Genomic DNA, 16,123 nt, shown 5'->3' on the forward strand with positions numbered 1-16,123 from the left:
CAAAAGCATCAATTCTTTGGCGCTCAGCTTTCTTTATAGTCCAACTCTCACATCCATACATGACCACTGGAAAAACCATAGCCTTGACTAGATGGACCTTTACTCAGCTATTAAAAAGAATGCATTTGAATCAGTTCTAATGAGGTAGATGAAACTGGAGCCTATTATACAAAGTAAGTCAGAAAGAAAAACACAAATACAGTATATTAACGCATATATATGGAATTTAGAAAGATGGTAATGATGACCCTATATGTGAGACTGCAAAAGAGACAGAACAGACTTTTGGACTCTGGGAGAAGGCGAGGGCGGGATGATTTGAGAGAAAGGCATTGAAACATGTATATTACCATATGTGAAATAGATCGCCAGTCCAGGTTCGATGCATGAGACAGGGTGCTCAGGGCTAGTGCACTGGGATGACCCAGAGGGATGGGATGGGGAGGGAGGTGGGATGGAGGGTCAGAGTGGGGAACACATGTACACCCATGGCTGATTCATGTGAATGCATGGCAAAAACCACCACAATATTGTAAAGTAATTAGCCTCCAATTAAAATAAATTTTAAAGAAAAAAACTTTTGTTATGGGCTAAATTGTGTGTGTGCCTGAGTGTGCATCCAACTCTTTGCAACCCCAAGAACTATAACCTGCCAGGCTCCTCTGTCCATGGGATCATACCAGAAAGAATAGTGGAGTAGAGTGCCATTTCCTCCTCCAGGGGAATCTTTCCAACCCAGCATCAAACCCATGTCTCCTGCATCTCCTGCATCGGCAGGCAGATTCTTTACCACTGAGCCACCTGGACTAAATTGTATCCCCCATCAAATTCATATGTTGAACTCCTAATCCCTTGTACCTCAGAATGTGACTGTATTTGAAGATATGGCCTTTAAAGATGCAATTAAGGTAAGAAGATCCAGATATGTGTCTTTGAGTAAGCAACTTAGCCTTGCTAAGTCTCAAAATTTCTACACTTGTAAAATGAACATAAAAGGAGTCTCTATTCCCATGAGGATTAAATGAGAAACACGGGTAGAGTTTTTAGCACATCCTCTGGTCATTATCCTTCTATGAAGCCACTTTCCAGGTGAGCGGCTTGTCCAGGCTTCAGGAATGTTGATGGCCCCTTTTCTTAAAGACTGTGTCCTATTTAGATACTGCAGGATTGAGCTCAGAGGGAAAACCAGAGACCAAGCTGACTTTACCCAGACCACTGTGCCAGTTCAGTTCAGTTCAGTTCAGTCGCTCAGTCATGTCCGACTCTTTGCGACCCCATGGACTGCAGCACTCCAGGCTTCCCTGTCCATCATCAACTTCTGGAGCTTACTCAAACTCAGGTCCATTGAGTTGGTGACGCCATCCAGTCATCTCATCCTCTGGCATCCCCTTCTCCTCCAGCCTTCAATCTTTCCCAGCATCAGGGTCTTTTCAAATGAGTCAGTTCTTTGCATCAGGTGGCCAAAGTATTGGAGTTTCAGCTTCAGCATCAGTCCTTCCAATGAATAATCAGGACTGATTTCCTTTAGGATGGACTGGTTGGATCTCCTTGCTGTCCAAGGGACTCTCATGAGTCTTCTCCAACACCCCAGTTCAAAAGCATCAATTCTTCGGCACTCAGCTTTCTTTATATTGGAACTCTCACATCCATATACGACTACTGGAAAAACCATAGTTTTGACTAGACAGACTTTTGTTGGCAAAGTAATGTCTCTGTTTTTTAATATACTGTCTAGGTTGGTCATAGCTTTTCTTCCAAGGAACAAGTATCTTTTAATTTCATGTCTGCAGTCACCATCTGCAGTGATTTTGGAGCCCCCCCAAAATAAAGTCTGTCACTGTTTCCACTGTTTCCCCATCTATTTGCCATGAAGTGATGGGACCGGATGCCATGATCTTCGTTTCTTGAATGTTGAATTTTAAGCCAGCTTTTTCACTCTCCTCTTTCACTTTCATCAAGAGACTCTTTAGTTCTTCACTTTCTGCCATAAGGGTGGTGTCATCTGCGTATCTGAGGTTACTGATATTTCTCCTGGCAATCTTGATTCCAGCTTGTGCTTCATCCAGCCTGGCATTTCTCATAATGTACTCTGTATATAAGTTAAATAAGCAGGGTGACAATATACAGCTTTGACGTGCTTTTTTTCCTGATTTGGAACCCATCTGTTGTTTCATGTCCAGTTCTAACTGTTGCTTCTTGACCCACATACAGATTTCTCAGTGCTTGGTTCAAATTGGTGCTCAAGAAATAGTTGTTAAATGAATGAATGAGTGAATCAATGAATCAGTGTGCTTACAGCTCCCATTAAGTGCACTCACAAAATTCTAGCTTTAAAAAACCCAGACTCAGAGTTCACCAAAGTTGCCCATCAGACCCACACCAGGGTTCATGCCGGCCTCTGCCATCACCACACACCAGGGAATGCGGGACCTGATCTGAAATGGGAGATGATGACGCCAACCCCAGAGGGGAGCCCTCTAGAGCATCAGACCTCTAGCTTTGTTTATTAGTTATTCCAAGCTTCGGTTTCTAGCACTTGCCTTGATGCACAAGACCTTTAGGCTATTCTTTAGTTTCTTTCCAAAAGGCTTTAATTAAAAACATACGTCCATGTCACAAAAAGCATGTCAGCCAGAGCTATGGCTCTCCAAAAGGTAGTATTATTTCTTGGACCGTGAAGTTCCAGGTAAAGTGAATGACCGTGGACAGTCACAGTATCCCAGGCCTATGGTCCCTTGACTACAATAAGGACGGGTCTTCCACATCCAGGGGCTTCCCTGGTGGCTTAGCTGGTAAACAGTCCACCTGCAATGTGGGAGACCTGGGTTTGATTTCTCAGTTGGGAAGATCCCCTGGAGAACAGAAAGGCTACCCACTCCAGTATTCTGGCCTGGGGAACTCCATGGACTAGTCCATGGGGTCACAAAGAGTTGGACACGACTGAATGACTTTGATTTTGACTTTCATTTTCCGCATCCAGATGTCTGTAATTCTCTAATGGCAACCCACTCCAGTACTCTTGCCTGGAAAATCCCATGGATGGAGGAGCCTGGTAGGCTGCAGTCCATGGGGTCGCTAAGAGTTGGACACGACTGAGCGACTTCACTTTCACTTTTCACTTTCATGCATTGGAGAAGGAAATGGCAACCCACTCCAGTGTTCTTGCCTGGAGAATCCCAGGGACGGGGGAGCCTGGTGGGCCACCGTCTATGGGGTCAAACAGAGTCGGACATGACTGAAGTGACTTAGCAGCAGCAGCAACCTGGGTTTAAAGATTCAGATTAGTGGAATCCCAAGGAGAAATAAGGAAAACAAATAATTATGACCAGCCTTCTGCTTTTGTGATAATAATAAACACTATGATTTATTATTCCAGGCACTCTGCATTCCAGCTCTCATCAGGATCTGTCAAAATGACACTTGTCATATTGACAAAATGACATATTGTCACCAGGTGTTAGATGAAGACACAGAGGCTCAGAGAGATGGAGGCATTGCCCAAGGCCACACGGTGAGAGAGTCAGATGGAGGATACTCCAAGCTCAGGTTCATGCCACTGCTCCCACATGCTTCCCCTCTTCAAATCCTGGATCCAGACAAAAGGTTCTGACCCTCTATGCATCTACATCATCAGAATAAAAAGTGAATTTTCCATTATCTGAAATGGAAACACATTTACTATAATAATCCCTCTTGGCATGGGATTGTCCAAAACCACCACCAACAGTGGAACAACTACTCATTCTGGAGGATTCTGTTCTAAAACCCTGCCAATTGTCCCAGAATTGGCAAATGCCTCTGTTGTGGGCTGAAGGGTAGCCCCTTAAAGTATATGTCCCTATCCTAATTCTAGAACCTTTATTACTTTATATGGCAGAAGATGTGATTGAGTTAAGGACCTAGAGAGAAGTGGCTTATCCAGGATCATCCAGGGAGCACCAACATAATCCCAGGTATCCTTATAAGACAGAGGCAGGGGAACTTTCAGGACAGATGCAGAGGAAGCCGTGATGAGAAGGTAGAGGCAGAGATCTGAGTGATGTGGCTACAAGACAGGGAACACCCAGGACTGTTGGCAGCCACCAGAACATCTGGAGGAAGCACACACTGGCTTCGACTTCTGGCCCCAGAGCTGTGAGAGCTAGGCCACCAAGTGTGTGTTCATTTGTTAAAGCAGCCACGGGTGACTAATACACACTACCACTATGGGGAGAAAGACCAACAGCCTCAGACATGAAGATGATACCACTCTAAAGGCAGAAAGCAAAGAGGAACAAAAGAGCCTCTTGAAAGCAGTGAAAGAAGAGAGTGAAAAATCTGGCTTGAAACTCAACATTTAAAAAACTAAGATCATGGCATCCAGTCCCATCATTCCATGGCAAATAGATGGGGAAAAGGTGGAAGCCGTGACACATTTCCTCTTCCTGGACTCTAAAATCACTGTGGATGATGACTGCAGCCATGAAACTAGAGGACCACTGCTTCTTGGCAGGAAACCTAAAACAAAACTAAACATTGTATTAAAAAGCAAAAACATCACTTTGCCAACAGATGTCCATATAGTCAAGACTATAGTTTTCCCAGTTGTCATGTACGGATGTGAAGTGAACCATAAAGAAGGCAGAGTGCCAAAGAATTGATGCTTTCAAACTGCGGTGCAGGAGAAGACTCTTGAGAGTCCCTTGGAAAGCAAGGAGATCAAACCTGTCAATCCTAAAGGAAATCAACCCTGAATACTCACTGGAAGGACTAATGCTGAAGCTGAAGCTCCAATACTTTGGCCATCTGATGCAAAGAGCCAACTCATTGGAAAAGACCCTGATGCTGGGAAAGATCAAGGGCAGAAGAAGAGGGCAACAGAGGATGAGATGGTTGGATGGCATCACTGATTCAATGGACATGAACTTGGGCAAACTCCGAGAGAGGTGAGGTACAGGGAGGCCTGGTATGCCGCAGTCCGTGGGATTGCAAAGAGTTGGACATGACTTGGCGACTGAACAACAACTACACAAACTTCCTTGGCCAGGTCCCAGTAGAGGTCAGGAAGCCTATGGCTCAGTGACTGAGTCACGGGCTCCTAGATGTTGTCTTAGGGTCCCTTAGTAACAAAAAGCCACAGATTCTTCCCATGGATGAAATGGGAAGATGTTCAATTTGCAAGTAAACTCCATAGGTAGGAAGAAACCAAACTGATGTCAAGGGAAGAGATGAAGGGCAAGGACTTGGCTGGGCATTTGACAAGCTTGGAGGGAAAGGAACTTCTACATTGGGGTAGAGAGAAGATCCTCAAAGCTCAAGTGTTATAGGTCAGGAAGCACGTAGCTGGGTGATCTGTAGTTTGAATTTTAGGAAGAGATCTGTACCCAGGCTGGGCTGATGATGGAGGATCAACCCCTACCTCCACCTGGCATTTTTCAGCCTTTATAACAAGGGCAATGAGTTATATTCAAGCAAAGCTGAAAGGATTAAGGAAGTAACTGAGAACTTGAAAGTTCTAGGAACACATTTGGAAGCATTATGGAAAGCTTCCATTTTCTTGCTTCCTGCAATACAGGTGTGGAGTTGGCCAACTTCATTTATTCTTTCCCCCAACAAACATGAATGGAACACCATCTATGTGCCAGGTGCTCAACCAGAACCCTAGTATAGAGCAGTGAGCAGCAAAGCTCCTGTCCTCCTGAGGGACTCTCTAGAGCAATGGGTCTCAACTGGGTGTGATTTTTGATCCCGAGGAGGCATTTGGCAATGTCGGAGGACAGTTCTGATTGTCATGACTGCCGGGGAGTGGGGTGCTTCTGACATCTACTGGGTAGAGGCCATGGGTGCGAACACCCTACAAGGCATAGGACAGTCCCCTACCACAGAGAGTTATCCAGCCCAAAATGTCCATGAAACTCAGTGGTGCTATTACTGGCCTAACTCAGCCATGTCCAGTGGGCACGATGGTGGGTGAGAGCATTAATGGGAGAGAAAAACAGGAAGCTGAAAGGTCACACAGAAGAGAGACATCATCAGCATCATCTACGAGGGGAACTGAAGGATGAGGAGCAGCGAGGCTGCAGGAGCAGAGCAGACCTTCCAGGCAGAGAGCAACCACATCTTTGAAAGCAGAAGAGCAAAAATACATTTACGGGAAATGGAGTATGTGCTGGGAAGGAAGGGATGGGGCAAACAAGGAAGTCTCCAATCCCATCACTCTGTTTGGGAGAAGGACCATCTTCATTATGCAAGGAAATATATCTTAGTATTAAGAGCATGGGTTTGGAGTCAGGGCTAAACTTAAATCCCAGCTCCACCACCCTATAGGCTGTGTGGTCTTGAACAAGACACACACTCTTGAGTTCCTAAACCCAGTTTTAGAAAATAAAGCAGAGGGTGGAAGTAGAGGATAAAATCTACCTCAAGCAGTAGTGTTAGGAAGAAATGAGAAAATGCTCATCAGTGGCTTGGCACACTGCCACAAAAAAACAGATACTGTCAAATAACACAAATGTTTTCAAAGGTTACCCTGGCCCCAGTGTGCAAAATAAAATAGGGAAGGACAACCAGAATCACTTTTTCCTGGATATGCAAAACAACTGAAGACAAAAATACCAAGATTTTACAGAACAAAAACCAACTTGAGCAAAGCAGAGCTTCCAAGGAGCTTTAAAGTCCTTGATGACGATACTGTGTAATTGGAAGTAACAGGGCGGTGACACAGACTGCTTCTGTGTCCAGTGAAATCACGTCCTTTGAAGGCGAGGTTATCCAGACAAGTGGAGCTACATATGCACCCATCTATCCAACCATTGATCCCAGCCAGCATGAGGAATGAACGCAGTGGAAACCTTGGGAAGATCTTTACTGTGGCCCTTGTTGGTGATGGCGGTGAACTTGCATGCTGGCCAGGGTGGAGTCCTGAACTTGAGTCTCAGGGATAGCAAGAGTCCTCCCTGCAAACTTGTAACAGAAGTACCTTGATCCGTTTTCTAAAAGCCTTTTTGCTTAACAATCGCTCACGCTGGCATCTCTCCTTGCATGTGATTCTTTTTTATTTTTTAACTTTACAATATTGTATTGGTTTTGCCATATATCAACATGAATCCGCCACAGGTATACATGTGTTCCCCATCCTGAACCCTCCTCCCTGCATGTGATTCTTACAAAGAAATAAGGACACTTTCACATCAATGATCCTTAAATGGTAATGATGTGCTTTCTTAAATTCCCTCCTGGTGAACTAAGTTTCATTAATAAGAATTAAATCATTTCTGCTTGATACTCAGAGGGCCAACTCAGATGTATCAGAGTGACAGTCGTATAGCCCTAAGAGTGACTTTTGCTTTCAGAAATGAACTAACCAGGTACACAAACTATGCCAAACAGGCATTAAGAATGAGACGGGAAAATAAAGAGAGTTCAGGGACCCTTTCTGGTATCCACATCACCACCCATCACCCACACCAACCACAGGGTCTCAAGTTCCACCTTGGGAACACATTTCTCTTGCTGAAGGCAGATCTAGTTTCCCCAGAGATAAAACCCAAATTATAGAAACAAGTGACCAGCCTTTATCTGCACATACTAAGTTGCTTTTATTAATCCAGAATGGCATGCTACAGATACTGTACAGCATGAACATTTATTCATTACAAAAATGGCTTCCAAACCATTAAAAATGAAATTGGAATAAGAGCATAAAACGGAACAGTAACATCACAATTGTTAGGAAACATTCAAAGTATTCACAAAAAAATGTTATAGTTAGCATTTTAATAAACCAGAGAAAAACCGGAGACAGTTTTACAATCGCTTCATGTCAACTACAATGGCACTGAATGAACAGGTTTTAGCTTTATACAGCATTTTGTAACATCAACATGCCTAGGTTTTTTTTTTATTTTTAAAGTGTGCTACCTACTTGTATGTCATACAGGTACATAAAAGCGGCAGCTGGTTTTTCCTTTAAGAGTAATCTAATATACAGAATTTTTGGCCCTTAAGGGTTTATACCTCTTCATTTAAAATGCTTTCTGGACAATCTGCTACCAAACACATCTTGTTATAGGTGACATTAAAACTACATACAAATCTACCTATGTAACATCACAGCAAAACATGATGAACGAAAATTACAGCATCAAAAAGAGGGAGAAAGCTAAAGTCACTGAGAATTTTGGCACATAAAAAGTTTTGCACACGGTCAGTCCATGTCCTCAGGGTGCAGGGTGCTCGCCTGTGAGTTCACAGGGGAAACGGGACAATTCCCACTGCTGCTGGTACAGCGTTCTAAGATTCCCTCACTAATGTTCAAGTCTTGTTTTACATAATGGCTTTTAAAGCAACTTTCGTTAATGCTACTGATCCTTTAATGCAACTATTAATGTCCATTTGGCGGTATCTGGGTTTCATACGGAAAAAAAAAAAAAAAAAAGTCCAAAAGGGAAACAAAAAATATATATATACACATTTTATATATAAACTTAAAAACCTTGTACAAATGAGTTGTTATATATAAGATGCTTATGCTAAGGGGAAAAAAACTTTATACAGTTTCAAGAAAAAGGAAAACATATTTTAAAAGGGACAACGTACAGGTTCGACGAGCAATCTCTAAAGCAATAAATACTACTGGTCCAACAGCAATGTGATTCCATTAATTGTTGAATAGCAACCCCCTCCCCCCAAAAGAACAACACCATGGAACAAGGTATATTAACACATTTTAACCCTTTGTTTCTGTACATTTAAACAATAACAAGTAACATCACAATAAAAGTTGTTTCACACAGAAAAAAAAAAAAAAAAAAGTAAATGGCACTGCATTCCTTGTGCCCTTATGGTTTAAAAACCAGATGTAAAATGATTGGTTCGCAAGCTCGTATTTAATACAAATAATACAGAACCAACTCCTTTTGGAGGGCTGCTTCAAAATTGCTTTTTTTTTCTTTTTGTTTTTTAATCAGTCTTTTAAAACTAAGCTATCCGAACTACATAACAGTTATGTATATATATATATATTTTAAACGCTACAAAGACTTTAAACAGCTGTTGATAAAAATTTTGGTAGAATCATGAGGTTCTTCTCTCATCTACATATTTAAAAGGAGAAATTGAAATAAGAATGGGTCAAATATTGACCAATGAACTCGATAAACATTAACTAATGTAGCCACGTGGCACAAACGGAAGAGGACAACACGAAACCCGGGCAGGAGGGTGGGGGCGGGGCGGGGCGGAACCGAAAATAAAGAAAAAGCAAGAGGAAAACACTCCACAAAGCACCCGGGGCTGAGGAGGGTAAAGCTATTCTAAAGACTTGGTGACGAGGGACAGTGGCTGGGGCTGGGTCCCGGCCAGAGCGCCGTGGGAATGTAAGGAAGATGTCGACGGCTGTGCCAGAGATGCGGGGGGGATGGCAGGCGGCTGCAGAGCGGCGGGAGGCAGGTCCAGGGCCCCGTTGGCACAGAGGGCGGGGGCCTTGCCGTGGGCGGCCTCGGCAAGCAGGAGGGCGGGCGGCGGAGGCATCATGGACAGGTGGGCCAGGGGGTCGGGCTTCAGGGACAGCGAGAGAGGCTGGGTCTGCTCAGTCTGTGACTTGGCGTCCTGGGGGGGGGAGCCTAGCAGGTTGGGGGAGGAAGGAGGCGAGTCTAGTAAGCTTCCATCTGAAGAGGGTGGACTGAGGCAGCTGCCTTCACCTTGTATGTAGCGAACGCACTTTTTTTTTCTCCTAGAAACAGGGGAGGGAGGGGAGAGAGTTATCTGTGAATAAAGGGCAAAGATGCCAAGGGAGAGAGTTATCTACTGCTCAGAGCCAAGAGGACCGCCACCTAACGATGCCCCCGGGGAGACATCGCCCAGCGGCCAGGGGACGTTTAACGCCACGCTGGGGTGCCCGGCTCACTGAGCTATATGCCCGCTCTGGCAAATGAAGTGTCAGACCGCACAGCTCCCTACCTACCTGCTTCCCCTGCCCCGCTAAACACCCGCCTTCCCACTGACCAAATACAAGCGAGCAGGCTCAAGGGCGCCACCTGTGGGCCGTGACAGACAGCGGCTGCGTCCACGCTGAGAGGCGCTCAAGAGCTTGTTCGTTTCTTTTTTGGCTTAGACATCCCTTCATTTCCCGTGGTAACCATTCCCCTCCATTTCCACCACTACTGCCCCCACCCCTCAATGGGTGTGTGTGTGTGTACATGTGTGTAAAAGAGACAGACAGAGCTCCCTCCCCAGGCGCCTCATATCCATCTGAAACTCAAAATGCTGACTGTTGAGCCCACAGAGCTTAAAGGCAGCGCGAGCAAGAGGCTGAAAAGGTTTTATCCCACCACCTCCACCATCACCACCACCAACCACCACCACCACCACCACCACCAGAGGCTGCTGGCGCCCAGAGAACTTTTTGGGCTTGTCTGTTAAGAACCACACCAAATCAAGAGAGGTCAGAATCAGTTGTGAAGGGGGGCGTGGACGGGGGGGAGAGGGAAACGAAAAGAAAACCAAATAAACTAAAAAACAAAACAAAAATAACAAAAAAAATAAAACCACCAAAAAACAGGTAGAAGAGGATAAACAAAGGTGGGGGAGGGGGAAGAATAAGAAAAACAGAAAATGATCCAAAGGAACAAGAATAACTGGTTGTATGGCCTGCAGGTTGTGGATTAAATTATGATTCAAACATTTTTTTTTTTTTTTTAAGATTTGGGGTCTTCCCCTCCCCCACCCCATAGTGAGAAGGCTAGAAGGAGAGATGGTGAGAATGGGGATGGAGGGGCAACTCGCCCTGGTCCGTATGCCAGGGCCAATGAGTAAGGGTTCAGCCCGTCACAAGGAAGTGACAACCAAGAAGACGTGCCAGGGAGTCGCAGCATGGACTTTCTTGAATCGGGGGTGGGGGTGGGGGGGTTATCAGGAGTAGTGTTTAAACCAGAAAGACTAATTTTGCCCTGCGCCAAAACCAGAGTCTCCCCTCTCCATTTCCTGTTTACATAAGAAATAGGATTGATAATTTCAGAGCCTCTTGTGCTTATCCACCTGAGGTGGGCGAAGTCAGTTCAAGACACTGAGTGTGTGACCTCACAGCTTCCCCCTAGTATTCATCCCAGTTTGATGGGATCGTATGTGGTAGGACAGGTGATCCTGGCAATCAACCCCACTCATGCTATTAAAAATAATGCAGATACAGGGGATGTGCTGACCTAAGAATACAGTCCGAACCGCGGCCGATAACACTGTCTAAAAACAAGTGTGTGAGTACCGGCTGGCTTCCGGTCATGGGAAAGCAACCAAGATGCTGCCCAGTTGAAGGCCACCACTGTCAGATGTCAGTGACCTTTGAAAGGAAGTGAGTGCACTGAGTCCCTCCTTGGGTTTGTGCCCCAGAGCTGCCTGATGATGCCCCTCAGTGCGTGGGGTGTGGACTCAGCAAGATGGCAGGAGGGAGGGGAGGCGGGGGGCGAAAGGGCACATGCTCAGTCCTTCCTGCCTCCCAGAGGCCGAGACCCATTGGGCCAGTGGCTTCAGGGCCTCTCCATCCCTGCTCTGGGTCAGAAGGAAAGTGAGGACAGTCTGCCTTCACCTTCCAGTTGCCAAGGTTCCTTTTCCTCCTCCAGGATAGACTGAAATGGACTGTGGGTTCTGTTCCCATCCCAGAAACCCAAGATAAAGTAATTAAGCCTCTTAAGAGTTTTAAACCACCTTAGCCTGCAGATCAAAACATGCTCAAAAAACTAAGATGTCCATGCATTTTAAAAATGGGAGAAGAAAGGGAGGGGCATAAGCAAAAGTGAGAAAGCAACAGGGACAAATGAGAGAGAGGGGAAAGAGAAAAGGGACAAAGAAAGAACAGGGGGAAAAAAATAACAGGAAACAAGGGAATGACATCCAGCAGCGTTCCATGCTATATTAGGGCAGAGTGAAAAGATGGGAAAAGCAACTTGGTGGGCTCAAAACAGAATCTTGTTAAAATGTCCTCAAATGTCAAGTAAAATTAGAAACCCTGTGCAGGGAGCGAGGAGCCCTGATTAGCTGGGAACATTTCTGGTGCTCCCCTCCCCCGTTCTGCCCTCCTCATGGTTTGAAGTTTCCATGTCCTGGGGATTAGTGGGGGGCATTTGAACACAAGACACGTGACTATGAATGACACGGTGACCGCTCCTTCTAAGAGGTGGCAGAGCAGATGGCAGTTGGAACCCACACATTTCGGACAGGCCAGAAAATGCCTTGTTTTGCAAATCCTTTTATTATTTTTTAAAAACACATCTTGTATTACTAATTTAGCATCAAGCCAGAGATCCTAGCAAAGTCAAGAGAAAAAGTGGAGGAAAAAAGGGACAAGACCCATTCTCTTATCCTCCTCCACCTAGGCTCCACCTCTCATCAAGGTGTGGCCCCTGAAAAATCGGTTTTTAGCTTCTTATGGATTCATTCTGAAAGGAAAGTAAGAGTTCTTCCTGATCCTATTTTGGAATCACACCCTTAAAGGAGCAGATACTGTATTGCTAAAGCTTTTAGAGTGGGAAACAAGCACCCCAATGAAGGAAAAATGGCCCCGGGGAAGGTCTAAGGGTGCTGAGGCAGAAAAGAGGAAAGATGGCGCTGGGGCGGGGCGGCTCAGCGCCTGAGCAGCCACGCTGCACACGGGCTGCACTGTAGAAAACCATGTTTATGAAGCAGCTCCGAAGCCTTGGGGTCGTTTGTTTTGTTTTGCTTTGTTAAAAACGTCACGAAAACTCTTGTTTCTGAGGAGGATTCCACACTCAGGGTTTAAATGAGGTTGGAGCTAGGTCTGAGAAGGGACAATCTAGTTAGTAAATGTTGGACATGATAACTTTCAGCCCCCCAAAGTGCCAGGTCTAACTCGCAGTTAACTGCTTCCAAAGCAGTAAGAGGGATTCATACACCACCACTCACGCCCTACAAATAAAATACACAAACCAGGCCACAAACCACATTGCGAGGGGCACACAACGGTGTCAGCCGCACCTTTCTACAGAGCGTGAGGAGCACCCACTTAGGAGCGTGCCCTGGGATAAGCTAACCTCTCGCCATGGCAGAGTGGTGATTCAGCAGCTAGTCGTCTTTCTACTCAGCACAAATAAAGGTCTGATACAAATTCACTGCCTATGAAGGGTCATCAGAGGTTCCATCTTCTAGGCCAGCCCTAGGGAAAGCTCTGACACCCTCCACCAGCTGCACCATGAAAACTCTTTTCTGTTGCACAGACAAGATCCCAGGACTGAGTGGCAAAACTATTTGTCACCTCCAGGGACACTGTTGTCTCACAGAACGGGTGGGGGTTCCCTCTCCTGCTGGATGAGCACCCAAGGCCCCCCGTCCTCACTCAATGGGCAGAGGGTTGCCTGTGGAGGGAGGTCTCTCTCAAGAAAGGCTCTTGGGCCCCAGCTCCCCTCAACGTCTGGTCAACACGAGGTGCTTCTCTCGTAAGGCGTTCGGGGAGGGGGAGAGAGGCGCAGGAGACTGGTGGGCATGCATGTGATGGAATGGACATGGGAGCTAGCGTCTAAACATGGAACACACGGCAAGGGCATGGAGGAAGGGGACACGTGACAGGGGAGGCACTACAGACAGGGGGCGTGTTTGGGTGTTGAGATACCTACCATCATAATATTCCAAATTCAAAGACTGCTTGTATCAGAACAAAGAAACAACAAATTTAACCAAAGGTGGTCATTAAAGGAAAGGAAATGAGACAGGAACTAGCTGGTATCCCTCCACCAAGAAGGAAGTACCTATACCTTCCCTGAAATTACAGGTTGGATGGAACCTGCAGGTGGAACACAGGCGTTTAATTTGGACTCTGCTGATTCCCTTTGGAACCAGAGCTCTGTCTCTCTAAATATATGTATAGATACATATACATATTTCTTTTTCTCCATCGTGCAGGCCAGCGGCGCTGCAGTGCGTGACCTCTGCTTGTGGCCCTGTAGCTGGTGCATGCCGTTGAATGCCACGCTTCTTTTCAGCACTGTAAAACAATGTCAGCTAACCAAGCTCCTCTGTCCAGAGATGTAGTTTTAAAACAGAAAATAAACAAAAACACAAAACAAAACTAAAAGAAGCCTTCCCCCAGAGCCCTTCTCCAAGTGTCTAGACTCCAAGTACACGGGAATGCTATCACTGCCAATCTGAGCTCCTTCAAACCTCGGGACACGGTGGGTCTCCCTCTGTCCTGCAGACATGCCACAGAAGCACTGACAGGGCCAGGCCAGATCCAGGATGCCGGCTTTCAGAGCAAAAGGGTAAGTGCCCGTCCTGGTCTGTGAGGTCTGTGGTCTAGGTCCTACCACCAGGGATATGTTATTTATAAGAGCAGGGGAAAGAGAGAAAGAGAAAAGTAGAGGACACAGCATAAAATTAGCAAGGAAATTTTGAAGAATGAGGATCATTAGTCATTGATGCCAGCGGGGAAGTAGATGGGAATGAGGTCAAAATACATTGACGCACTAAGGTACCAGAAGGACAGAATGCTTTGATTTTTCCCAAAGGCCTTGCAGTAGGGGATATACCTGCATGGTTTGCACCATAAAGTCTGTCGGTCAAGCCCGAACAGTGCCCGACACTTCTTTGGAGTATTTGCATCTGTTAGCATAAGGTAAACACAAAAAAACACAACACAATGGTGGGTCGTGCTCAGTTGGATGTAAAATCTCGGCTACAGCTGACTCGTCTTCACTATCACCTTGGCTCTCTATGCCTGTCTTCCCTCACCAAGGACATGAAGGGAAAGGACTTCTAAGCGCCAAAAGAAAAAATAATAAAATAAAATGATAAAACACAAAAAGAAAAAACAACAACCAGAAACCAAAAAACAACCAGGAAAAAATAAAAAAACAAAAACAGAGAGAGAAGAGGAGGGGGAGAAGGTGACGTCGTTTGTTTCTACCTAGGCCAGGCTCACGATGGATGTCACCGAGCCCCCGTCCCGGGCGGTCGGGAAGAGGGGGCTGGCAGGCGACATTCCCTGGGAGGGGGCGCGCTGGGGTTTGCTGTCGCTGACCCGAGGAGGCACAAATGATGCTGTTTTACAGTGGCATTGTGGCTAGCAGCAGCGAGGAGGACAAGCATGTCCCTCACAGAGCAGTGTCCCGCGCCCTCCTGTCTCCTAAGATCCACACACAGAGCCACAAAGCAACAGGCCGGAGGAGGGGGAAAGGACCGAATAGACCAGCTGCAAACCAGCACAGCGAATCTGGGAAATCTATACACACCTGCAAGGGCCGCACCAGTTATTCTGTTGATCAAGGCCAAAGCGCGCTCGGCATTTCTTAGGAGCGCTCAGGTCTGAATGAGTTCAAGAGAGAAGCGAGCAGAGGAGAAGGACGTGGGAGAGAGGGAGAGGGAGAGAAGAGAAAAGAGAGAGAGAGGGAGGGAGAGAGAGGGAAGGGGGGAAGAGAAAGATACAAATAAGAAAAAAATAAAAATAAAAAAGGGAATAAATCAATGACCTGGTTACTAATTACAAAATATTGACTTTTGATTTTTAACTTTCTTTAATTAAAAAACAAAAAAGGTAAAAAAAAATCACATTCTTATTCAACTCGTGAAATTAGCTGTTGCAAATAAAGCTGCAGTATCCCTTCTTTGAGGACTGTCTCTCCGATTCGTTTGAACTGATAAAGGGATGTTAGCTCCTCAAGAACTAGCTTTTAAATAATGTTTTTCTTCTTTTGGTTCTGCTTTTTCTTTTTTTTTTTCCTCTCAATTTGTTTTTCTTAAAGAAGAAAATAAAGCAAAGGAGGGAATTAAGTTTGTCACATGCTCTTTTCTTCTCAGAGTACAACAGTTTAAAAAGGAAAAAAACAAAAAACAAAAAACTACAAATAAAACCAGAACAAAACAAAACGAAACAGAAAGAAAGAAAGAAAAGGGGTTGTGGTACTGGGATATTGCAGCTTTTGGAATGTTCATCTTTTCTTTAAATCTATTTTCATTAATATTAAGAGAGGAACAGATAAAGGTCAATAGGCTGTGTGAATGAGCTGTTAGGAGTTAGTTAGAAGCTCACAGCGGCATTTAAGCAGGTACAATCAGTGAAATGCTAGTGGATTTGCAAGTTATGAGCAGAAAAGTGAAAGAAGAAAAAAAACGAAAATAAAAAAAAAAAGCAAAGGAAAAAAAT

At 45.3% G+C, this 16,123-nt stretch overlaps 1 protein-coding gene across 33 annotated transcripts in view; it reads right to left on the minus strand.

The window, feature by feature from the left end:
* Positions 1 to 7,738: 7,738 nt before the first annotated feature.
* The window catches only part of TCF7L2 (transcription factor 7 like 2), a 202,567-nt gene continuing 194,182 nt past the window's right edge, over positions 7,739 to 16,123 (minus strand). For 16 of the 33 annotated variants that reach the window (XM_070363907.1, XM_070363906.1, XM_070363903.1 and 13 more), the window contains 2 exons: positions 15,213 to 15,285; positions 7,739 to 9,712 (listed from right to left, as the gene is read on the minus strand). In XM_070363907.1, coding sequence (XP_070220008.1) covers positions 9,289 to 9,712; positions 15,213 to 15,285 — 497 coding nt within the window. In that variant the 3' untranslated portion in view covers positions 7,739 to 9,288. Of the gene's footprint in view, positions 9,713 to 14,509; positions 14,584 to 15,212; positions 15,286 to 16,123 lie in introns of those variants that run through there. The other 17 variants (XM_070363919.1, XM_070363927.1, XM_070363922.1 and 14 more) reach the window with 5 other exon arrangements.

This window comes from Bos mutus, chromosome 26 (genome assembly GCF_027580195.1).
Source record: "Bos mutus isolate GX-2022 chromosome 26, NWIPB_WYAK_1.1, whole genome shotgun sequence".
Lineage (NCBI taxonomy): Eukaryota > Metazoa > Chordata > Mammalia > Artiodactyla > Bovidae > Bos > Bos mutus.